Raw genomic sequence first — 26332 nt, forward strand, 5'->3', positions numbered from 1 at the left:
GTATCCTAAAGGAGGACATGTCCTCCTTTTTCATTAAAAACCAGATGTCCTCCTTTTGCGTTAAAATGTCCTCCTTTTTGGAAATTTCGAAAAAAAATGTTTTGAATTTCTTCAGTTGAAAACTTGGTGATACAGTTAACGGTATCATTATCTTTTACATGCCTTAAATTTTGTTTCTCAATGGCACTCAAGAATAAAATTTTCACTGGTCTATTAATCATCGGTCCTAATATAATCTATTGCTGACTGTTCAGAATTGTATGTGATGATCCTTTCATCACTGAGTTCTGTGGGATATCGCTAAAAATGCCAACATTATAATACATATTGAATGAAGTCAAATATTCAATCTGGAGATGTAATGTTAATAAAGTAGAAGAAGATGTCGTATTTCTCAGCCAAAGTTGCATAAGCTAGCGAATAAGTTTACAAGATTGAGGCGATGCACTTGCCTAAATTTGACTTCATGCCAAATGTAGGTATATGGCCTCCACTAACAAAAAAACATCTTCCAATAAATTTTAGTGTGAAAAACTCTAACAAATATAATATTCCTAATCATATTAAAACTAAAAATCGATCGATGTTTTTTATGTCCTCCTTTTTAACCAAATGTCCTCCTTTTTCGCTCCGATTCGGGTGAAATGTCCTCCTTTGGAAAAAATTCATATGGTCACCCTAGTTATGAGCTGCCTTTCGAATTAAATAGACGCGATTACAACACTAGTGTGACGACCCCAACTACATAGTTCTGTTCTGTTTGTTTCTTATAAAGAAAACCGGAAAGTAACAATTTGGCGACGAGTATCAAACCTGAAGTTCCTCAGAAAAATGAGTCAAATGGTCCAGCAAAACAGCCAGTTGCTGATTCTTCTGGAACATATCACCGGAAACCAACAAGAAGCACCACCCCAGCGAAGCGCAAAGCGAGAACATTCTGGAATCCCTTGCGTCAAACAAAAGATATTTTAGTTACTAGATAAAAATTGTCGCTGTCGTCGCTGTCCGGAACATCGTTTGCTGGCGAGGATAGGGGAGCTAAATGTCAAAGAAGGAAAATCCATACGATTTGACAGGTATGTATTGCCAGATTTTCTCAAAATTGCACGCGGCGAACCCTTCACGAAAGGTACCGCCACACTTTGTGCACCCCGTTTACTTGATTCTTATATGGGTCAATAGCATCGCGGTGTATCGTTTGGCGCGGCCGTACCTTTCGACAGTCATTCGCCGCGTGAAGCTTTGTGCAAGTGCCCATTTGGAAACATTACAAACGCCGCGCAGTGTATCATATCCAGAAAATCTGACAATACCATGTTTCGGACAGCAGAACAAAGGGAACAGAAGCGACAATCTTTATCTAGTAACTAAAATATCTTTTCGTCAAACGTAAAGGTATTCCACTTCGACCCGGAAAATGGACTGACGTTCGACCGTTGGTTTTCGAAGTGCGAGGACCTATTTAGGCAGGATGGCAGAGATTTGGACAATGCTGCTAAAGTGAGACTACTGCTGCGTAACTTTAATACAGTGCATGATTTTTAGAAAAAAAAATCTCCTGGCATCCCACCCACGCGGTTTCGATTTCGACGACGTTGTGGACAAGCTGAAGCAAATTTTCGGTCAACAATAATCCCTGTTCAGCAAGCGCTACGACTGTCTCGAGCTGGCGAGAAATGAAGCCGACGATTTCGTTTCGTACTCCGCAATAGTCAACCGGCAAATGTGTAGATTTTGAACTGCAGAAGCTAACTGTGAACTAATTCAAGAGTTAAGTTTTCATCTGCGGTCTCAAAGCAGCGAAAGACACTGACGTCAGGACACGGCTCTTAGCAAAACCTGCGTGGGGCGCATTCGAGGATGGAGAGATGCAGTCTCGAACCGTGTATTGTGGCGTCAAATTGTTGATTCCGTGTTATCTGTTTAGATGTATGACACCATCAACTTGGAAGGACTGGTCACCGAGTGCCAACGGTGCAAGCCGTTTGGCACACAAAGTAGCCGAACAACCAGATAAGAAGAAGAAGAATAAATCTTTCTCAACAAAGGTCATCCAAACCGTACAGAAGGTCAATTGCCGCAGGAAGTACATATCCGTCATTTTCAACAAGACTGTGGCAATCCAGTTGAAAGGATAGCGGTTCCGACATTACCGTTATAAGCGATACAACGTGGAAAACAATCGGATCCCTTTCGATCTCAACGACAAGCGTGAAAGCATCTACGGCATCTGGGGTATTGGATGGAGGCATTCGATCTTTGTTCGAAACCGCTTGCTGCCTACTGCAAACAGGTGAATCAATTCAATGTTTTGCTTTCGTCTGAAAAACACTTCTTCACGCAGTATCCCAAAGTTTTGCAGGACATCTTGGGCCATTGCACGACAAAAATATCCTTGACCCTCTAACAGCATGCGCAGCCCGTTCCGTTTTACGCTATTCAAAAAGTTGATGAAGAATTAGATCGGCTGCAACGGCTATCACCTGTGAATTTTTCTGACTGGCAGCACTCATCGCAGTTGTAAAAAAAAAACCTGGCGTAATAGTGCGGCTGTGTACGGATTGCTCCATCACACTAATGCGGCACTCGAAACAAACAACTTTCCTCTTCTAATGCCTGAGGAAATTTTCAATAAGGTATCCGGCAGTAAAATCTTCAGCATCATCGATCTGTAGCATGCCTACCTACAGGTGCAAGTCGACGACATATCCAAGAAGTTATTGACAATCAACACCAACCGCGGCTTATACTTTTCAACAGATTAGCTCCAGGAGTCAAGTCGGCTCCGGGCATTTTCCAGCAGTTGATGTCAAAAATGGTTTCCGGTATACTCGATGACCTTTTGGTACATAGCAAGACACTTGAGGAGCACAACTGCATATGCTTTTCCGGCGGTTGTTCAAATATGGATTTTCTTCGCGCGGAAAAATGCGAGTTTTATCAAGACCAGATCAAATACCTATCATCAGTGCTGGAGGTATTTAACCGGATCCAGCAAAAGTTGCTGCAATTTAAAAAATGCCCGCACCTACTGACGTCACAGGCACGACAAATGCTGGGTGAAGCATACCATTGGTACTTCGCGTACCTGAAGGAATAAAATACACCTCATTTCGTGGTCCTTAGCATCCTACCCAGCAAACCCTATCCCTACCTCCTCATGACGGAGCAACCTTAGGGAAGATCGGGTAACTAATCCCGCTGGGAACTATGGTCGTATGGTGACAGGGAAGGGGTATTTGCCACTCTCCGGAGGTGCAAATATGATCGAGCGTTTGTTCTTCTTGTTAGGAGCGGCTCACAACAGTGTCTGTTCCCCATATAAGGGGCGACTGATCATCGTCCGAGTGCCAGCGAGGGACTCGAAACCAAACTGTGCACATCATGCTGTCAGCGTGTCAGCATCAAGAAGGCTCCCTCAACGCGATGTAGGTAGCGCAACCCTGGTAAGGTAGCCTACCGAAGATTCTACAGTTATCAAAAAAGTTATCAAAAGTAGAGCGAACTGATTGATTCAACGGCAACAGAACCGGCAACGAATAAAGAACAACGATTGGAAAGTCGGATCTTGGAACGTGAGAACTATGAATGAACCCGCACGTGTTGGGCTCCTGGCTCGTGAGCCTCAGAAGATCGGCGTGAGTGTGGAGAACGTGTATTCCGGGCGGTGGATCCCATAGCGAACACTTCATTTAAGTACCACATCCAGTATGGCGGCGGTGACAGAGCAGAACGAGAAGTTGGCTTCATGGTGATCGAGCAGCAAATGAAGCGTGTTATCCGGTGAAAGCCGATAAGCGACCGCATTTGCGTGTTGAGAATGAAGGACAAATTCTTCAACTATAGCCTGATCAGCATCTATGACCCAACGAACGATAAGCCTGATGACGTTCTATGAGAGCCTTGATAACACATACGGAGAGTGCACAACACACGGTGCAAAGATTGTCATCGGAGATGCAAATGCGCAGATCGAAAGAGGAAGTTTCTTTCGCCCTGTTATTGGTACGGAAAGCCGCTACCAACGATAATGGTCTGCGACTTGTAACCATTGCTGCTGGTAGAGGGATGGCAATCAGCAGTACTTAATTCGCACGTAAGAATATCCGCAAACACATCTGGCAACATCCGAGTGGAGACACTTGCTCACAGATAGACCATGATCGGCTGACATCAGACCTAGTGGGTAACAAGCCAGTAGTAATTGCAGGAGACTTCAATGCGTGGGCGACAGAGTGGGGAAGTCGCTTTACTAACCGGAGAGGGCAAACGCTGCTAGAGGCTTTAGCCAAGCTGGATGTCGTGCTGTGCAACGAAGGTTCGAGAAGTACCTTCCAGCGAAACGGAGTGGAATCGATAATAGACGTAACATTCTGCAGTCCAAGCTTGGTCGGTGATCTGCAGTGGAGGGTTGACGACGGTTACACACACAGTGACCATTTGGCTATCCGGTACAGGATAAGCAGCGAGGCAAGGAGAGAAAGCCGGAGATCTACTCCTACAACCCGGGCGTGGAAGGTCGCCCACTTCGACGATGGGACATTCCGTGAAGCTATGGGTCTGGAAGAAAATACAGGATGTTTGAGCGGCGATGAACTGGTTGCGGCCATAACACGAGCGTGTGACGCTACCATGCCGAGGAAGGCGCGACCACGGAACTGCAGGCCACAGGTATACTGGTGGAGCGAGCAAATTGCAGATCTTTGAGCAACCTGTCTCAGGGCTAGAAGAAGACTACAAAGGTCACGCTTGGCGGGGGAAGAACGCATCGAGATTTTCAAAGCGGCGAGGCTGGCCCTAAGCAAGGCTGTCAAAGAGAACAAGAAAGCCTACTTTGACAGACTGTACCAGAAGGTCAAATCAAACACATGGTGAGACGATTACCGGGTGGTGATGGACAAAACAAGAGGAGCACCCGAGCTCCCGAGCGATGTCCAACGAGACTGAAGATGATAATCGAAGTACTATTCCCGCACCACGGCCCAACCCATTGGCCGCCAGCAGCGAGGGTAGGAGCAGATGACAATGAGGTGGCGAGTCGACCCAAGTAAAGCACCTGGTCCGGACGGGATCCCGAATATGGCGTTGAAGGCAGCCATAATGACCAATCCGGAAATGTTCAGGTTAGCCATGCAGAGGTGCCTGGACGAGCGGACATTCCCGGATATATGGAAGAGACAGCGCTTGGTCCTGCTACCGAAACCTGGCAAGCCACCAGAAGACCCCTCAGCGTACAGACCAATCTGTCTAATAGACACGGTAGGGAAGCTACTGGAGAAGTTGATCCTGAACAGGCTGTCACCGTACGTGGAGGAGGCTGGAGGATTATCGCGCGAACAATTTGGCTTTCGGAGAGGACGGTCTACTCTGGGTACCATTAAATCGGTGGACAACACTGCAGAGGTCGCCATCGAATGTAAGCGGCGCGGTATACGCTACTGCGCAGTAATAACACTCGACGTGCAGAATGCATTCAACAGTGCGTGCTGGATGGAGATCGCGAACTCGTTGCTTCGGCTGAGAGTACCGGTAGGGCTGTACAAGATTCTGGGAAGCTACTTTCAGAATCGAGTATTGATCTACGAGACAGAAGAAGGCTTGGCTAGCGCCCCCATCACGGCAGGTGTCCCACAGGGATCAATTCTGGGTCCATTGCTGTGGAACGTGATGTACGATGGCGTACTGAGGTTGAAGCTCCCGCCAGGAGTCAAGTTAGTGGGATTCGCCGATGACGTAACCATGACCGTGTACGGAGAATCCATCGAGGAGGTCGAATTGACTGCAGCCTATTCAATCAGTCTAGTGGAGGAATGGTTGCGCAGCAAGAAGCTACAGCTAGCGTATCATAAAACGGAGATGATAGTCGTTAACAACCGGAAGTCGGTGCAGGAGGCGACAATTAGAGTAGGCGGTTGCAACATCACCTCCAAGAGATCTCTGAAACAATTGGGGGTGATGCTCGATGATAAGTTAAGCTTTAAAAGTCATGTGGCACTATCGAGGATGATGGCGAACATCTCTAGAGTGTGCTCCAGCAAGCGCAGGCTGCTGGCAAGCGTGGCGGTTTCAATACTGCGATATGGAGGTCCAGTCTGGGTGTCGGCGCTGAGCGTAAACTGCAACGTGCGAAAGCTGGAGAGTACGCATAGGATAATGTGCTTGAGAGTCATCAGCGCATATCGCACCGTATCTCGCGAGGCGGCATGTGTACTCGCGGACATGATGCCTATCAAACTGGTGGTGGAGGAAGACGAGGAGTGCTACGCCCTCAGGGGCACACGTAATGCTCGAAGGAATATCAAGGAAGCAACGGTAGCCAAATGGCAGAGGGAATGGGACAACTCGTCTAAGGGAAGGTGGACCCATCGCCTAGTCCCAAGTGTGTCTGCATGGATTAGCAGACCTCATGGAGAGCTAAACTTTGGCTTGACCCAGTTCTTAACAGGCCACGGATGCTTCAGGTGGTACCTGCACAGGTTCGGACACGCGGCTTCTCCCGCCTGCCCGCAATGCCCAGACGTGACAGAAACGGCTGAACACATCCTGTTCACGTGTCCCCGGTTCGAAACGGAGAGGAGTGCGATATTGGAGGCATGTGGAATGGACACTACCACCGATAACATAGTCAGAAGAATGTGCCAGAACCCAGAACAGTGGAGAGCGGTCGCAAGGGTGACGTCCAGGATAGCCGACATACTACAACGAAGTTGGCGCATGGAGCAGCAGCAGGCCGCCATCGCGGAAAGCGGACCATGAATACTCCGCCGCGGAAGTCGTGAATATATATGTCAATGTTGAATGGGAACGTGGTGAAACGGCCGGTTTCGGAGGAGCTCCCGCTTTCGGGGAACTTCTCGTCGGAGTAGGTTTAGATCCGCCGTCGGGGTTCGCGATCGCGACCGAAGCGGAAGCTAAATGGCTCAATGAATAAGGTAGGAGCTGAATGGCTCAAGGGAATCAAAACTCGGTTATCGGAGTAGGCTAGGCCCGCCGCCGGGGACCAGCTGAGTAGACCGTGGCGTGCGAATGCACCGGATTCGGGTCGTCGGGGCACCATCGAACCGGAAGCTATCTCCACCCGGAATCTTTGGATCGACCTCGGCACTCGTCCGGTCACCCGTAGCGACGGGTCGTCGGTAGGATTGATCCACCGCCGGGGACTATCCGAGTAGTTCGCGGCTAAGGCGGGAGCTGAATGGCTCAACGGTTAAGCAAAAAAGCTGAATAGCTCAGTGCATGGGAAATCGGTTAATCGGAGTAGGCTAGGTCCATCGCCGGGGACCAGTTGAGTAGATCGTGGCGCGCGAATGCACCGGATCTGGGTCGTTGAAGTGAGAAAGTGAGCAGAGCTGATGCGGGTCGTCGGTATCTGGGGAGCTTCCACCGCCAGTGGACTCCCCGTCGGAGTAGGATAGATCCGCCGCCGGGGACTATCTGAGTAGGTTGCGAGTACGTGGAGAGCTAAATGGCTCAAAAAATAATAATAATAATAAAAGATGTGCTGAATGGCACAAGGAAAAGAGTGTTTAAGGGCTCAAGGCTATTGTGTGCTTACTGGCACAAACAAAGGAGCCAAAGGGCTCAGAAGTGTCGTTTTGGGAGGAGTACGTTTAGTACTGCCTATCCTCCAGAAGTAGTACTGGAAGGTAGTTCCGGGGGATCAGGGCATTAGTGGAGAGGGTAACTCAAGTAGGCTTCCGTTGCTTGGGTGGGTTTAGTGGGTCGGGCCATCCCCACACCCTCAGTGATAATTTCAGGTGTCTGTTTGCAGATTTGCCTTCATCCCCTAAAAAAAACAGGGTTAAACAGGGTGCCTCTTAATCATTCCCAAGATTGTTCAACTGTTTACCTAAGCTCTAGTTGTAGTTCGGTCAATCATTTTTTAAGCACCGAAATCCTGTGTTAAGAAACTTAACTTATGTACTGTCAGAAAATCTCAGACCCCCTCCATCCTAAAACCTGTGACGTCATTACATATTGATCAACCCCTAAGCAGTGTCTCACTGTTTCGTAGTGTACATAATCCTGTAGCGTCTCTTGAAGATGGCTGGAGAGATATTCGATCCGCCATTGGAAGCACCACAACCGCTGCACTTGGCCCCCGGATCAGAGAAACGACTGGTATGACCGCGAATATGAGCAGTTAGTAGAAGAGAAGAATGCAGCATGGGCGAGATTGCTGCAACACTGCACGAGGGCGAACGAGGCACGATGTTAACAGGGGCGGAACAGACAAAACTCGATTTTCCGGAGGAAAAAGCGCCAGCAGGAAGATCGAAACCGTGAAGAGACGGAGCAACTGTACCGCGCTAATAACACACGAAAGTTCTATGAGAAGTTAAACCGTTCACGTAAGGGCCACGTACCACAGCCTGATATATGTAAGGACATAAACGGGAACCTTCTTACGAACGAGCGTGAGGTGATCCAAAGGTGGCGGCAGCACTACGAAGAACACCTGAATGGCGATGTGGCAGACGAAGATGGCGGTATAGTGATGGACCTGGGAGAACACGCTCAGGACATAATTCTACCGGCTCCGGATCTCCAGGAAATCCAGGAGGAGATTGGCCGGCTGAAGAACAACAAAGCCCCTGGGGTTGACCAACTACCAGGAGAGCTAGAGCGGCTAGAGCGCTGCACTGGGTCATTACCAAGATTTGGGAGGAGGAAGTTTTGCCGCAGGAGTGGATGGAAGGTGTCGTGTGTCCCATCTACAAAAAGGGCGATAAGCTGGATTGTAGCAACTACCGCGCAATCACATTGTTAGCCTTGAACTCTCTCTATCTGGGCTCGAGTCTACAACTAATCCCTCTCAGGGTCGGCATGGACATGGGCTGATCAGGAAGAGCAAAACACACGTTTATCTATTTCACTACACTGGTCTATTTGATCGTAGGGCTTACTTACAAAGAGTGTGTTTGTGGTGAGTGTATGCCGGCCGGCGTGTGGGGGTCAAGGGGAAATCAGCAGCGGTTAGCAGGCGATGGACAGCGGCGTCAGGGTCGAAACGGTGGCTAGCTTGGATGTTGTGGTGGGTGATGGTGCTTCTACCACATCTATTGCTTTAGGTAGCAATCATATCGGATTCGATGGCAACGGCTGAGCGTGCGCGGAATCATCCGATCAATCCGACACTCTCCGCTAGCGGACCCGGAGGGGGCCCTCGCGCTTCTCCCAGCGAGGGCTTTACAGTGGCCCGAATCTCCCCTTGACTTGACCTGGATCGAGGGGAACAGCGTATGCTCGATTTGGTTGACGGCAAGTTCTCGTGGAATGGTCGAAAATGCAGGGAATCTAGAAAAAGATCCCAATGGGTCCTGCACGTGGTATCAGAAAGAGGGCCGAATTTTAGGTCTTTGCTATCAAGTCATGAAATATTATTTCATACCTGATTCTGCTGTTGGATACCTCGTAGGTATGTTATTTTCCAAACACAATGGCCTATTGTAAAAGATACTCAAACTTCGGCCTTTTTAACTTTGGTTTAAACTTGCACTGATCTTAATCGATTGGCGGTTCGTTTGGAAAAGACCTCCAAAATGGTTCCGAACTAGTGGCAAACCTCTCTTATTCCTCGTATCCCATCTTTCCCTTCCAATCTCCTTATCCATCCAAAATTTCCCGTTTTCTTCCCTTATTTGACCCCGATTATAGTGTAGCTTAATGTATGTCGGGTGGGTGTCTATACAATAATTATGTGTTTGATTTGACCGTTTATTCTAAACTCTAGATATATAATTTTATTACCGCTTTTCCTTAATTTTAGGCGTCATTTACATTTGGCATTCTGAATTTCCGTTTAGTATGTTATACTATTATACTATTTAGTTTACAAATGTTTAATTTCACATTGATTCTTATTAGAAACAAACATTACTGATTATCAGAATCGATTTGACCCGAACAGCAGTATAGTGCAACTCTGCTGTTTCACTGTGTGGAGCACTCGCCTGCTGTGCTCAATTCTCTACCAGCTAGAACCTCTTCCATAGGGCAAAGAACCTAAACGGTAACACTACCCTACCGTCCCTTAAAAATAAAGTGAAAATAAAATTTTCGATTTATTTTAATCATTAATTCTAGTTTTCGAATTATCTCCACCCAGGTTTGAGCTGCTTCGCTATTCCAAGCTATTCGACTTTCACAGTACTAAGCAATCGATTATAATTTACCAAATAGTTTTATTATATCTACTCTTTAAACTTGCAATTGTTAAACGCTTTACGTTTTATCGGATCATTGAATTGGCTTTTATCTCCCAGAAATCTAAGCACACTCTTTGTGCTTAGTTTAAGAGATCTAATCTCTTCGACTCAGTGAGTTCATCAAATGGAGATGTTCTGCAATCGTTCTTTGGCAGGACTGAGAATCAGTTGGTTGGCTATTTGCTGTTGTTATTATTGTACGAAGGGTTCTACTGAAATTTAATGAGTGATTGAACAATTTGAAAATGTTGCTAGGTGCGTAACACAGACTGAACTAGTTCTTGGAAGGGTCTGCTTTGCGAGTATTGGAAATGGGCATTAATCAGTGATAATCATTTGTCGGTATTATCCCAATATCGCGAATTACGCTCGAAGAAACATGAGAATATTGTTGTGACGAAATGGTGAGGATCTTCGAAGTAATCTGGATACTGTGTTCTACGTCCTGTCAAAACAATTACGTCTCATTTGCTCACTTTCGGATTGCGACTGTGACCATGACTTTGGCTTTGGCTTTTCATCTATTTTATGACGTCTTCTAATTATGGTGGTACTAACTTTATTATTGGTGCTATTATTACTAGAACTTCTAGAAACTACAAACTGCTGAAAATTCTATAGTACATCTGGAATCCCCGGCTTTAAATCAGCCGCAGAGAAAATCCCCAAATTCTTTCCTGTTTCATCCTCGAGTTCATAAGAACTAGTACCACGCTTGGAAATTATTTTGCAGGGTATGTAAGCGGGTCCTAGTTTCGAATTAAAGTTATCGACTGCAGATGACAAAGCAAAACTTCTACGATAAACCTTCTGCCCCACCTTGTAAGTTGGAGCTGGTTTTGGAAGCGTAAATTATAACTTTTCGTACTCCGGTCGTGAGCTTTCTTAAGGTTTTTATTACCAAATCATGAACGGTTTTATCAATATTGAGCTTTTGTCCATGTCTCTCGTTGTCGGAGAGTTCTCGCGTCACTACATCCACCCGATGTTGGTCTCCCTTGACACAATCTCGTGTCCAAACAGGATGCGATAAGGTGAGAACCCGGTTGAAGTATGAAGAGTGTTATTTAAAGTATGCTCAACTTCGGATATTTTGTGTCCCAAGTTCTCTGATCCGATTTGACGTAAGTTCGGATGCAAGAGTTGATCGTTCAGTTCAATCTCTCTACGGGGTTGGCCTGACTATGATGTCGGGCATTAGCCCAGTGCACAACCCCGTGTCGTTCTAGAAACGTTTTAAACTCGTTACTGAGGAAGCTGCTTGCGTTGTCGGTGATCAAAATTTCTGGTACTGAGTACCTGAAACCAGTGTTCCTCCAAAAGTTTCGTTATTATGCTCGAACTAATCTTTTAACCGGAAGAAGTAACGTCCACTTCGAAAATAAGTCCATTAAAACTAAAAGGTGACAATTGCCAGCCTTACTTCTGGGAAGTGACTGGATAAAGTCAATAGCCAAAATTTGAAAAGGCTTCGTCGAAATTCTTTGCATCCCCATTGGTGGGTGCTGTGAAACATTTGAAGGTTTGCACTCCTTACACGTCTCACATTTTTCAATAAATTTCCGAATAGTTAAAGCCATCCGTGGCCAAAAGTACCTTCTTCTCATGATGTCCAACAATTTATCGTACCCAATATGGAAAGCACTGTTGTGTTCCGCTCGAAGGATGCTTTCTCGAGATCCTTCGGGCACACAAAGTTTCCATTCGAAAACATAATCCAGTGATTCCGTTTTGGAAGGCACATACTTAAACAGTTTTCCGTTTTCTATTTTGAAATCTAGGTGGTCATCTGGATTGGATTCTACTTGCTTCAGTAGTGTAGAGTACCATGCGTCCTCCACCACAAATGCATCTACCGCGCGAGACAATGCATCGGGAATTATGTTGTCCCTACCACGACGATGACGAATTTCCATGTCGTAACCTTGGAGCTGAATGCTCCAACGACTTAGCCTTGAAGAGGTTCTCCATTTGCCTTTCATAATATGAGTCAAGGCAGAGGCATCCGTTACAACCGTAAAGTGCGTACCATCAATGTACGCTCTAAACTTCTCAATCGCGGAAAGCACTGCGAGCCCTCTTTCTCCGACGCAGCATATGATTGCTGTGCGGGGAAAGTTTTTGCGAAAAATATGCGATAATTTTCTCTCCTTCTTTCTGCTCTTGTGTTAACACGGCCGCAATCGCACAATCGCTTGCGTCCGACTGTATAACAAACGGCAGGTCAAAATTAGGGTTGCTAAGAACTGGTGCAGTAATCAAACACTCTTTGATTTTGGAGAAGGCTTCCTCTGCCATATCATTCCATCGAATAGATTTTGCTTTATTTCGAAGCAAATTTGTCAATGGTGCGGTATACTCACTAAAGAGCGGAATAAACCGCCTGTAGTAATTGGCCATACCCAAAAATCTACGCAACGATCGGATTGAATTCGGCCTCTCATAGTTTATGATCGCCTCAATTCTCTCTGGGTTTGGCCGAAGACCATCAGTCGAGAGCATATAACCTAAATATGGTAGCTCTGTTAGGCAGAACTTGGACTTCTCCATGTTTACTGAGAGATTTGCTCTCTTCAATCGTTCAGCTACCTCTCGTAAGCTTTGAATGTGGGCCTCAAATGTTTCGCTCACCACGACAATGTCGTCAAGGTAAACGAAAACCCCTGGTTCCAATTCACCATATCCCAGAACCTCATCCATCAGCCTCGCCAATGTTGCTGGGCTATTGACGAGTCCGAAGGGTAATCTGGTGAATTGGAACAATCCTCTCCCTAATATCGAAAATGCAGTGTACCTTCGTGAGACGGGGTCTAGTGGAATTTGCAAGAAGGCCTTAGTTAGGTCTATAGTTGACAAATATTTGCAAGACCCCAACCTACTAAGTATTCTGTCCTGGTGAGGGAGGGGATAGGCGTCTCTCTTAGTGCGTTCATTCAAACGCCGGGCGTCTAAACATAATCTTATCTCCCCGGTGGGCTTTACTACTGGTACAGTACTTAGAGCCCAATCACTCTTTGCCTTTTCGATTACCCCCTGAGTGATCATTTTGTCTAGCTCCTTGTTAATTTTCGACTGTATTTCTGGAGAAGTGGGGTAGGGATTGATGCGGATTGGCGGTGTGTTTGTAAATTCGTCTTTTATTTCTATCTTGTGAGATATCAACAGAGTTGTATCTAACACTTCCCCCTCCACTGATCCTTTAAACAACCCCTTCACTTCCTCCAGTATTTGTTTTTGAGATTCGCTCAATTCATCGTTCTCTTTTCCTACAACTGCGCTCAGCTCCGAAAGTTCAGCTGACTGGAGAACAGTTGGCTTAAGTTTGAAAACTTTCCAAAAGTCTTCATATCCTAAAATTAATCTTCGGTTCAAATTAGGAGCAATCAAAGTTGGGATGATGTGGCATTCGTTATTGAATGTTACGGGCAAATTAACGTAACCTTTTATTTCAACCAAAGCCCCTGAAGCGGTTTTTATATTAGTATTTGATGGATAAATTTTTAATTTTAGCTCTCTCACTATTTTCATCGAACCCACCCCAAGGACGGTTCGTTGAGCTCCGCTATCAAGTAGACCGATCAGTTCTTTTCCCAGTATGCTTACTTTGACGAATGGTCGTGCGTCTCCGCTAACTTCAATGAAAATTTCATTGATATTATACTCATTGTCGTAATCTTGATCTGTAATTGGCTTAAAGCCATTTTGCAGTAATCTTGCTTTAATCTCATTGAGATGGGGAGGATTTTCTGGGAACGCATCGACTACCTCCTCTAAGCCGAGCTCCCTGCGTTTTTGCACAATAGGGACAAGTTTTTGTGAGTACATCTGAAAAGCCACAGATACGACAGAATTTTCTTCGGTCTACTGAGCACTCTCCATAATGATGACCTTGTTGTCTGCAATTATAACAAACACCTATGGCAGGACGCTTGTATTGATCAACAAGTTGTTGCATCGTGCTTTTTGTTGAACCTTCCATTGCGTTCCAGCCACTATTTGATTGTGTATGCCTACTCTCACCTAGTTTGGACTCAATATGCTCCATTTTGGCTTATTTGTGTCCCGCTCTTTACTAGCTTTATCCGCTTTGGAAAAGCATTTGGAGCTTTTCAAGCTTTTGTGAACCTATGATTTCATTCACTTGAGCGATTCTTGTACGCGAAGTTAATTCTACAGGTTTCTGAAAATTCGCCCAATTATTGTCATCAATAATTCTGCCAAATCGCTTCAAATCTGACAACGACTTAACTCTTGCCCCGGTCATTGCGTTCTTATAATCGAAACGTAAGTTTCGCCAAACAATTCGAATCTCCTTTTCTCTGACATAGGGCGTGTCATTGAATGGAAAAATTTAAGCATGTCGTGAAAAAATCGACAAATCGTTCACCTCTAGCTTGCCTTCGGTTCGTGGCCTGTATTTCCAATTGGAAATCAAGATCGGGAGGAGAAACTCTCTCCTCAGATCTGATTTCAATTGCGACCAAGTTCGAAAATCTCGGTTTTCTAATCCTTCCATTAGCCAGTCTTTAGCTCTCCCTGTAAATAAATGTATTGCTCCTCTGAACAGCTCACGATCCGATATTTCTTCAGCTTTACTTCTCATCTTAACCTCTTTCAAGAACTCGCCTAATCTACGACCGTTGTCTTTGCCATCATATTTTAGTTTCCAATCAGATATTGGGACTCTTCTCAACGGCTTCCTAGAGTATTTCCTACTATTTCTGTGTTTCCTTCTCTTCTCACGCTTTTCGTATGAATCGGAGCTTTCTATTTCAGATGATAATGAACTCTTAGAATACGAGTCGTCGGTGGACTCAGAAGCGAAACTCATTATCTTGCCCTTCTTTCTAAACGAACTCGTTGATTGCTTCTGATGTCGGCTACCTGTCGGTTTGGTTACTGTATAGTGTTTCTTTCTATCGTTCATCATGTCTGTCTCGTTTTCAGAGGAGCTACTTTCCAACTCTGAGCTTTTTGGATCTATTTCTTGCTTATTGAATTTCACTTTTGGTAATTTCATAATTTCTTCTTTTTCAGGTTCTGTTTTGTTATCTATTGGCTCCAGCTTAGGGAAATCCAACTTTGTGCATTCAGGCTCTGTTTTGATTTTTTATTCAATGAAAGCAGAAGCTTTTCGAGTCGACGCTTTCTTTCCAAATTCTCCTCAGCTTCTTTAATTCTTAGTTTTTCCTGCTCTATTTCCTTTTCTTTTCGAGCTTTTTCTTGCTCGGTGGTCTGTACCACGAAATTCTTGAAATGCTGTATTAACTCTGTATTAACAGTATCGCCTTTTTCATATTCCGAAAGTTTCTTTAGAATCGCTTCTGACTTTATCATTGATTTGTTCAGCTCTATTTCCTTTGCTTTCACACTTGGTTCAAGTCCTCCGTATGCTCCGTCTTGGCCCTGGTCAGAGTCAAGATTCAAAGCAGACGCCGACTCATTAAGAATTTCTATCTCGCTTCTAATTTCTTGCAGAGCTTCATTCACATTCTGTTCTAGTTCCTTTGATTCAATTTTATTTTCCTGATTGTTTATCTCAGGAAAATATTCCTGTAACAAGTGTATTGTACACATGCTCAATTCTTGTATTTCTTTCATACATTTATGTGCTCGAGATGCTCGGGACAATAGATAGCTTCTAACCCGGTAATGTACTAAGCGTGTCTTAAGCTTTTCACGTTGACGATTATCCGTTCTTGGATTTTCCAATAAACCTCCTATAACCGCTAGCTTCGCCCTAATTATAGCAATTTCCTCTTTCACACTCCTCCATGTTGTGGATTGCACTACCTCAACGCTATTTATATCCTTCTCTTTCTTCATCTGATCCTTAAGCTTCCGTCTCTTAATACTCTCATGTTCGTCAAGCCCAAACAATATATTACGAACTAATAACTCATGTTCCACTTCGTCAATGGACAAGTGGGAAACGTCCATGCTCTTATACATGAACTGCAAATCCATCACTGCAAAATCTAGCTTTGCCAATCGATAAATAATACTAATTATCAGAACCAGTTGAAAACGGATTGCAAAAAAAATTGAACTATTCTAGAACTATCACCGAGTATTATTTCTGTTTAGAATCAAGACCCATTAAATAATCAAGATCTACGCATCATCTGACCGATCAAAATCCCGGATTTTGGTAAATTAGTTATTCTATTATCCACTACTGTGAGTGTACGCGCACTAGTAAGTGCAAACGATTCGAAAATAAATGTAGCTATGATGTAAATCCAATAAAGGTTGGGTGGATAGGTAGTCACTCGTCTTCAGCACGTTGCCTTCTGAATTCAGATTTCACTGGTACAGAATTCCCTAGCCTATTTCTCTCACGATTTTACGGTGTTGCACTCCTGATCAGTGCCGTCGTATAGTTAGTTGGGCGCCATTTGTTAGCCCCACGTTGGGCGCCATTTGTTAGCCTTGAACTCTCTCTATCTGGGCTCGAGTCTACAACTAATCCCTCTCAGGGTCGGCATGGACATGGGCTGATCAGGAAGAGCAAAACACACGTTTATCTATTTCACTACACTGGTCTATTTGATCGTAGGGCTTACTTACAAAGAGTGTGTTTGTGGTGAGTGTATGCCGGCCGGCGTGTGGGGGTCAAGGGGAAATCAGCAGCGGTTAGCAGGCGATGGACAGCGGCGTCAGGGTCGAAACGGTGGCTAGCTTGGATGTTGTGGTGGGTGATGGTGCTTCTACCACATCTATTGCTTTAGGTAGCAATCATATCGGACTCGATGGCAACGGGTGTTCGTGCGCGGGATGATCCGAGCAATCCGACTCTCTCGGGTAGCGGACCTGGAGGGGGCACTCGGGATTCTCCCAGCGAGGGGCTTTACAGTGGCCCGAATCTCCCCTTGACTTGACCTGGATCGAGGGGAACAGCGTATGCTCGATTTGGTTGACGGCAAGTTCTCGTGGAATGGTCGAAAATGCAGGGAATCTAGAAAAAGATCCCAATGGGTCCTGCACGTGGTATCAGAAAGAGGGCCGAATTTTAGGTCTTTGCTATCAAGTCATGAAATATTATTTCATACCTGATTCTGCTGTTGGATACCTCGTAGGTATGTTATTTTCCAAACACAATGGCCTATTGTAAAAGATACTCAAACTTCGGCCTTTTTAACTTTGGTTTAAACTTGCACTGATCTTAATCGATTGGCGGTTCGTTTGGAAAAGACCTCCAAAATGGTTCCGAACTAGTGGCAAACCTCTCTTATTCCTCGTATCCCATCTTTCCCTTCCAATCTCCTTATCCATCCAAAATTTCCCGTTTTCTTCCCTTATTTGACCCCGATTATAGTGTAGCTTAATGTATGTCGGGTGGGTGTCTATACAATAATTATGTGTTTGATTTGACCGTTTATTCTAAACTCTAGATATATAATTTTATTACCGCTTTTCCTTAATTTTAGGCGTCATTTACATTTGGCATTCTGAATTTCCGTTTAGTATGTTATACTATTATACTATTTAGTTTACAAATGTTTAATTTCACATTGATTCTTATTAGAAACAAACATTACTGATTATCAGAATCGATTTGACCCGAACAGCAGTATAGTGCAACTCTGCTGTTTCACTGTGTGGAGCACTCGCCTGCTGTGCTCAATTCTCTACCAGCTAGAACCTCTTCCATAGGGCAAAGAACCTAAACGGTAACAACATTGCTGAATGCCGCTTACAAGGTACTCTCCCAAATTTTATGCCGTCGACTAGCACCAATTGCAAGGGAGTTCGTGGAGCAGTACCAGGCGGGTTTTATGGGCGAACGCTCCACCACAGACCAGGTGTTCGCCATTCGCCAAGTACTGCAGAAATGCCGCGAATACAACGTGCCCACACATCATCTATTCATCGACTTCAAAGCCGCATATGATACAATCGATCGAGACCAGCTATGGCAGCTAATGCACGAACACGGATTTCCGGATAAACTGACACGGTTGATCAAAGCGACGATGGATCGGGTGATGTGCGTAGTTCGAGTTTCAGGGGCATTCTCGAGTCCATTCGAAACGCGCAGAGGGTTACGGCAAGGTGATGGTCTTTCGTGTCTGCTATTCAACATCGCTTTGGAAGGGGTAATACGAAGAGCAGGGATTAACACGAGTGGTACAATTTTCAATAAGTCCGTCCAGCTATTTGGCTTCGCCGACGACATGGATATTATGGCACGTAACTTTGAGAAGATGGAGGAAGCCTACATCAGACTGAAGAGGGAAGCCAAGCGGATCGGACTAGTCATTAACACGTCGAAGACAAAGTACATGATACCAGCCGAGAAATTCGGAGCATAGTGGCTGGAAATCGTACGTACTTTGGACTCCACAGGACGCTCGAATCGAATAGAGTTCGCCACCGTACCAAACTGACAGTCTACAAAATGCACATTAGACCGGTAGTCCTCTCCGGATACAAGACCTGGACTATGATCGTGGAGGACCAACGCGCACTGGGAGTTCTTGAAAGGAAAGGGCTGTGTACCATGGTGAGGTGCCACGAGTTGCAACAGCTGTTGGGAGAACCATCCACCGTTCACACCGCGAAAATCGGAGGACTGCGGTGGTCCGGGTACGTTGTCAAAATGTCGGACAGTAACCTGGTGAAAATGGTTCTCGACAACGATCCGACGGGCACAAGAAGGCGAGGTGCGCAGCGGGCAAGGTGGATCGATCAGGTGGAAGATGACTTGCGGACCCTCCGTAGACTGCGTGGTTGGCGACGTGTAGCCATGGACCGAGCCGAATGGAGAAGACTCTTATATACCGCACAGGCCACTTCGGCATTAGTCTGAATAAATAATAATAATCCTGTCATGTGCGCGTCTCGTTTGGCAATTCTGGTCAGGATTATCAGGATTTCGTTCCTTATTGTTTACCTCCGGTTAGTGTCAGAAAGTATAGTGAACGACTGATTTTACACATCCATAAGATGGTGGCTTCCAACCGAGTGTGGAAAGCTGGATAGATATCGTGTGCAGTGTTCAAACGATCAGGATCTTCTTAAGTGAATTGTTGGTTGGAAAAGATAAAAAAAAAATCCGATCGCTAGAGTAGTCTCTAAGGAATCGCAGATTCCTTCAGTAGGTTAGCGAAGCCTCGGAGGAGCGAATGATAGCCAATACCATTCCAGAAATAAAATAATTTGCTTAATGAGTATAAGAAAGCAGAAGGTCGTAAAATTTGCTTAAACCGTCAGAAAAATATATTAAGCTCTTTTAGTGGAATGTATTCAACCGTCTAAGACGAATTAAGTACTCTCCATTTTAAATTAAATTAAATTAAAAATAATTCCACCAATTATTTTCGATATCTTTACAGATACGTATTTCGACCACAACAGTGTGGTCGTCTTCAGTGTCTCGTACTTGACTCGACTTACTTACTTACTCGACTTACCTTTACTGTTTTATATCTACTAGCCAGCCATGACCTATTATCATCGATGTTACTCAACATCGGATTATAGATCTCCGCAAAAAATTCCTCACAAAAAGGGCTTCATATTGACGCAATGATTGCCGATCCCTTCAATTGCCCTGTCCAATTACTGTAATGTGAAGTGCTGCTCAGAAGAAACGCCCAACTACTCAACCTTCACCATTGAAACTAATCTTTCGAGAGGTGCGCTTCATTGATCGAAGGGTGATGGCCAACGCGACGACATACAAGTTACCGAAGAGTGCGCAGTCAGCAGCGTTCAATTAGTATAGATTAGGGATCACGCAATCGCGGAGGAGGGCGCACAGCTTGGTTACTGTTCACCGCACGATAATCAACCGATTAGTTACCCATCGCGCAACTGTGAAAAGGGCTCGCCGGACTTTGACTTGCGTGATCTCGCATATGCCAAATGCGAGGGCAACGGCAAATCGATCATCTGTTCGCTTAGTTCGGATAGTGAACGAAAGGCTATTGATTTTGCAAAATCAACCGCGTGTTGAAAAAGCTGGACGATCGCCGACTGACTGTGTGTGAGATGATCGCAATGACCGGGGTAACCACCGTAGGCGAGTGCTGTGCTTGAGTTGAGACAAAGACGAGAAGGAAACGCAAATCGGCAGGCAGCCGCCCTTCCCGCGAAGTGAAAGTCTTGCTTGGGCCATGCCACCGCGTTTCGGTTCTGCCCGGAGTTACTCTTCACTCAGCTGCTCGGCGGCATGATGCGATGGCGTTTTTTTTTCAACTGTTGTTTTCATTGTGAACGGAACGGGGAGGGTTGTTTTGATCTGCTTGTATGGTCTATGCCTTATTGTGTAAAGTTCCCATTTTTGTTTGCTTCCGAAGACGTATTTGCCGAGTATTTACTCACTACCACTATATGACTGGAGGGTACTGAGAGCACGACTTGTGGTTAAAAGTCAAACCCAACCGCCACATTACAAAACCACAGATAAAAGGATGTGACACTCAAAAATTGTCCTTCAAATATTCGTTAAGTGATCAACAGTTGGAAACAGAGTTCGATGCACGATGTTGACCCTTACTTTGTTTGTCCGTTTGTCTGTGATGTTAGACGATGATGGAGGAAGGTTTCGAGGTGAATGTCGACGAGTTTACTATAGGCAGACATCCGTATGTAAAAGTTGGTTAGTCAATCCGCACTGCGCTAGTGCAGTCCAACGCTGCTGCAATCTGATGGTGGAAAGTGCGATTTTTAAAACTTGAACTTGCCACACTCGAACTTGTCTTGAACGTTATGAAGTGATGGTGAGGGGGAACGTAGCAGAGGTGTCTGCTTGCAGTATTGCAGAGTCGTTGAACTCTTATGAAGATGGTTTTTAAATCGCATTATGAATTGCAATGTTTATGGAGTTCGTGCTAATTGGTTTGTCCAATACAATTATGTCCAAATAAACTGGGACGGAATAAAGTCGAAATGTAGGATTTTGTTGCATTTTCAGAGCAAGAGTCATGATGCTGGTAAATTTTAAGATTCCCCCAAACTTACGCGACGTAATTGTCGCTGTTACTGAGCGACTATTGCCACTACTCTATCACTGGGTCGTTGCATGCAGGGTTCCATGCCATTCACGAAGGATTCCGTTCCGATGGAGTACTAACGGAGTATTTTGAAGGGGAATCCACAGAGAATTGTGAGGGAGAATCCACAGAAGGTTCCGAGGGAGAATCCACGGCGTTTTTAGAGGAGAACCCAAGAACGGTTCCGAGGGGGAATCGATGGAGGGTTTCGAGGGAGAATCCTCGTAGGGTTCCGACGGGGAATTCACGAAGGATTCCAAGGAAGGTTCTGAAGGAGAATCCAGGGAGGATTTCGGAAGCCTCCTTCCAAGAGGCTCGGAAGCCTCCTTCCAAGAGGCTCGGAAGCCTCCTTCCAAGAGGCTCGGAAGCCTCCTTCCAAGAGGCTCGGAAGCCTCCTTCCAAGAGGCTCGGAAGCCTCATTCCAAGAGGCTCGGAAGCCTCCTTCCAAGAGGCTCGGAAGCCTCCTTCCAAGAGGCTCGGAAGCCTCCTTCCAAGAGGCTCGGAAGTCTCCTTCCAAGAGACTCGGAAGCCTCCTTCCAAGAGGCTCGGAAACCTCCTTTCAAGAGGCTCGGAAGCCTCCTTTCAAGAGGCTCGGAAGCCTCCTTTCAAGAGGAAGCCTCCTTTCAAGAGGCTCGGAAGCCTCCTTTCAAGAGGCTCGGAAGCCTCCTTTCAAGAGGCTCGGAAGCCTCCTTTCAAGAGGCTCGGAAGCCTCCTTTCAAGAGGCTCGGAAGCCTCCTTTCAAGAGGCTCGGAAGCCTCCTCCAAGAGGCTCGGAAGCCTCCTCCAAGAGGCTCGGAAGCCTCCTTCAAGAGGCTCGGAAGCCTCCTTTCAAGAGGCTCGGAAACCTCCTCCAAGAGGCTGGAAGCCTCCCTCCAAGAGGCTCGGAAGCCTCCTTCCAAGAGGCTCGGAAGCCTCCTTCCAAGAGGCTCAGAAGCCTCCTTCCAAGAGGCCTGGAAGCCTCCTTCCAAGAGGCTGGAAGCCTCCTTCCAAGAGGCTCAGGAAGCCTCCTTCAAGAGGCTCGGAAGCCTCCTTCCAAGAGGCTCAGAAGCCTCCTTCCAAGAGGCTCAGAAGCCTCCTTCCAAGAGGCTCGGAAGCCTCCTTCCAAGAGGCTCGGAAGCCTCCTTCCAAGAGGCTCAGGAAGCCTCCTTCCAAGAGGCTCAGGCCTCCTTCCAAGAGGCTCAGGAAGCCTCCTTCCAAGAGGCCTGGAAGCCTCCTTCCAAGAGGCCTGGAAGCCTCCTTCCAAGAGGCTGGAAGCCTCCTTCCAAGAGGCTGGGAAGCCTCCTTCCAAGAGGCTGGGAAGCCTCCTCCAAGAGGCTCAGGAAGCCTCCTTCCAAGAGGCTCAGGAAGCCTCCTTCCAAGAGGCTCAGGAAGCCTCCTTCCAAGAGGCCTGGAAGCCTCCTTCCAAGAGGCTCAGGCCTCCTTCCAAGAGGCTTAGAAGCCTCCTTCAAGAGGCTTAGAAGCCTTCTTTCAAGAGGCTCAGAGCCTCCTTTCAAGAGGCTCAGCCTCCTTCAAGAGGCCTGGAAGCCTCCTTTCAAGAGGCTCGGAAGCCTCCTTTCAAGAGGCTCAAGCCTCCTTTCAAGAGGCTCAGAGCCTCCTTTCAAGACTCAGAAGCCTCCTTCAAGAGGCTCGGAAGCCTCCTTTCAAGAGGCTCGGAAGCCTCCTTTCAAGAGGCTCAGAAGCCTCCTTTCGAGGCTAGGAAGCCTCCTTTCAAGAGGCTCAGGCCTCCTTTCAAGAGGCTCAGAAGCCTCCTTTCAAGAGGCTCAGAAGCCTCCTTTCAAGAGGCTCGGAAGCCTCCTTTCAAGAGGCTCAAGCCTCCTTTCAAGAGGCCTCAAAGCCTCCTTTCAAGAGGCTCAGAAGCCTCCTTTCAAGAGGCTCAAGCCTCCTTTCAAGAGGCTCAAGCCTCCTTTCAAGAGGCTCAGAAGCCTCCTTTCAAGAGGCTCGGAAGCCTCCTTTCAAGAGGCCCGGAAGCCTCCTTCAAGAGGCTCAGAAGCCTCCTTTCAAGAGGCCCGGAAGCCTCCTTCAAGAGCTCAGGAAGCCTCCTTTCAAGAGGCTCGGAAGCCTCCTTTCAAGAGCTCAGAAGCCTCCTTTCAAGAGGCTCGGAAGCCTCCTTTCAAGAGGCTCAGCCTCCTTTCAAGAGGCTCGGAAGCCTCCTTTCAAGAGGCTCAAGCCTCCTTCAAGAGGCCTGGAAGCCTCCTTCAAGAGGCCCGGAAGCCTCCTTCCAAGAGGCTCAGCCTCCTTCCAAGAGGCTCAGAAGCCTCCTCCAAGAGGCTCGAAGCCTCCTTCCAAGAGGCTCAGAAGCCTCCTCCAAGAGGCTCAGAGCCTCCTTCCAAGAGGCTGGAAGCCTCCTTCCAAGAGGCTCGGAAGCCTCCTTCCAAGAGGCTCGGAAGCCTCCTTCCAAGGGGCTCGGAAGCCTCCTTCCAAGAGGCTCGGAAGTCCCCTTCCAAGAGGCTCGGAAGCCTCCTTCCAAGAGGCTCAGAGCCTCCTTCCAAGAGGCCTCGGAAGCCTCCTTCCAAGAGGCTCAGCCTCCTTCCAAGAGGCTCTGGAAGCCTCCTTCCAAGAGGCTCGGAAGCCTCCTTCCAAGAGGCCTGGAAGCCTCCTTCCAAGAGGCTCGGAAGCCTCCTTCCAAGAGGCTCAGAAGCCTCCTCCAAGAGGCCTGGAAGCCTCCTTCCAAGAGGCTCAGGCCTCCTTCCAAGAGGCCTGGAAGCCTCCTTCCAAGAGGCTCAGAAGCCTCCTTCCAAGAGGCTGGAAGCCTCCTTCCAAGAGGCTCAGAAGCCTCCTTCCAAGAGGCTCGGAAGCCTCCTTCCAAGAGGCTCGGAAGCCTCCTTCCAAGAGGCTCGGAAGACTCCTTCCACGAGGACCCGAAGCCCCCGTCCAAGAGGCTCGGAACCCTCCTTCCAAGAGGCTCAGAAGCCTCCTTCCAAGAGGCTCGGAAGCCTCCTCCAAGAGGCTCAGAAGCCTCCTTCCAAGAGGCTCAAGCCTCCTTCCAAGAGGCTCGGAAGCCTCCTTCCAAGAGGCTCGGAAGCCTCCTTCCGAGGGGCGCGGAAGCGTCCTTCCAAGGGGCTCGGAGGCCTCCTTCCAAGAGGCTCGGAAGCCTACCTCCAAGAGGCTCGGAAGCCTCCTTCCAAGAGGCTCAGAAGCCTCCTTCCAAGAGGCTCAGAGCCTCCTTCCAAGAGGCTCGGAAGCCTCCTTCCAAGAGGCTCGGAAGCCTCCTTCCCAGAGACTTGGAAGCCTCCTTCCAGGAGGCTCGGAAGCCTCCTTCCCAGAGGCTTGGAAGCCCCCTTCCAAAAGGCCTGGAAGCCTCCTTCCAAGAGGCTCGGAAGCCTCCTTCCAAGAGGCTCGGAAGCCTCCTTCCAAGAGGCTTGGAAGCCTCCTTCCAAGAGGCTCAGAAGCCTCCTTCCAAGAGGCTCGGAAGCCTCCTTCCAAGAGGCTCGGAAGCCTCCTTCCAAGAGGCTCGGAAGCCTCCTTCCAAGAGGCTCGGAAGCCTCCTTCCAAGAGGCTCGGAAGCCTCCTTCCAAGAGGCTCGGAAGCCTCCTTCCAAGAGGCTCGGAAGCCTCCTTCCAAAAGGCCCGGAAGCCTCCTTCCATAAGGCTCGGAAGCCTCCTTCCAAGAGGCTCGGAAGCCTCCTTCCAAGAGGATCGGAAGCCTCCTTCCAAGAGGATCGGAAGCCTCCTTCCAAGAGGCTCGGAAGCCTCCTTCCAAGAGGCTCGGAAGCCTCCTTCCAAGAGGCTCGGAAGCCTCCTTCCAAGAGGCTCGGAAGCCTCCTTCCAAGAGGCTCGGAAGCCTCCTTCCAAGAGGCTCGGAAGCCTCCTTCCAAGAGGCCCGGAAGCCTCCTTCCAAGAAGCTCGGAAGCCTCCTTCCAAGAGGCTCGGAAGCATCCTTCCAAGAGGCTTGGAAGCCTCCTTCCAAGAGGCTCGGAAGCCTCCTTCCAAGAGGCTCGGAAGCCTCCTTCCAAGAGGCTCGGAAGCCTCCTTCCAAGAGGCTCGGAAGCCTCCTTCCAAGAGGCTCGGAAGCCTCCTTTCAAGAGGCTCGGAAGCCTCCTTTCAAGAGGCTCGGAAGCCTCCTTTCAAGAGGCTCGGAAGCCTCCTTTCAAGAGGCTCGGAAGCCTCCTTTCAAGAGGCTCGGAAGCCTCCTTTCAAGAGGCTCGGAAGCCTCCTTTCAGGAGGCTCGGAAGATCACTATCAGACCCATTCAGAGCAAGGAAAATCTATCACTGGAGTGGGTTTGATGATGGTTTGGATCAATTTCTTGCCAAAATCGTTATCGGACCTCTTCAAATAACGACAAAATCTTGAAAGTGAGTTGATTGAAGACCGAACTCACCGGATCAAGAAAAACCAAGTTGTGGAGTAAGTCTTTTGATGTTGTGTAGATACCACTGCTGGACCTTGTTAGATTTGATTTGATTAGATTTGAGGCAGGTGGATCAACGTTCGGAATCGCTATCGAACCGAAAAGTCGGATAAAGAATTCCAAATCTAGCATAGCTTGGTCGGTGGTTTAAAAGAACAAATGGACTTAGTTAGGCCATTAAAAACAAATCTGGAGTACTAGAATTAATCGATGGTAAGAATCAATCGCACGCTACGAATATTCGATATTTAAAACGTGATCAAAGTGCAGAATATCGGAACCTGTAACCGAGTTTCACATAGCTATTGAGTCAGCAATTGAGTCGTCAATTGAGTAATAAAACAACAAAGGTCAAAATTATTGCGCCTATCCCATATTCCTCATTAGAACAATTTGTTTTTCTTAGTTCCAAACTTACCGCAGCACGACTTGCCAAAGTCCAGCCGGACCAGTTGCACCATGTACGGTTCCAGCAGGTTCACGTACCACCACGGTACCCGTTCCGGTTTCGTTAGGGAGCACGTTTCGGGCGAGAAGAACGCCGACGTCGAACCGTCGATGGCCTTCTGCGGGATCCCGGCCGCATCGGTGGAGATCTGCATCGGGGCCTTCCCGGCGGCCACGTTCAGCACTGTGTGGAGAAAAACGAAAACGAAAAAAAAATGAGAATGTTATGAAAAATGATTAACTGATAAGTGCGAAATGATTTGCCGGGCGCGGTTTCTGTAATGGGAAACGAATGGAAAAAGATCAAACGGAATCTGATTTGGGGTTA

At 47.1% G+C, this 26332-nt stretch overlaps 1 protein-coding gene across 8 annotated transcripts in view; it reads right to left on the reverse strand.

Annotated features, from left to right (window-relative positions):
• The window catches only part of LOC134206597 (uncharacterized), a 403645-nt gene that overhangs the window by 31729 nt on the left and 345584 nt on the right, over positions 1 to 26332 (reverse strand). For all 8 annotated transcript variants that reach the window (XM_062682326.1, XM_062682324.1, XM_062682327.1 and 5 more), the window contains exon 3: positions 25976 to 26188. In XM_062682326.1, the coding sequence (XP_062538310.1) occupies positions 25976 to 26188 (213 nt within the window). The remainder of the gene's footprint in view (positions 1 to 25975; positions 26189 to 26332) is intronic.

The sequence above is a fragment of the Armigeres subalbatus genome, chromosome 1 (genome assembly GCF_024139115.2).
Source record: "Armigeres subalbatus isolate Guangzhou_Male chromosome 1, GZ_Asu_2, whole genome shotgun sequence".
NCBI lineage: Eukaryota > Metazoa > Arthropoda > Insecta > Diptera > Culicidae > Armigeres > Armigeres subalbatus.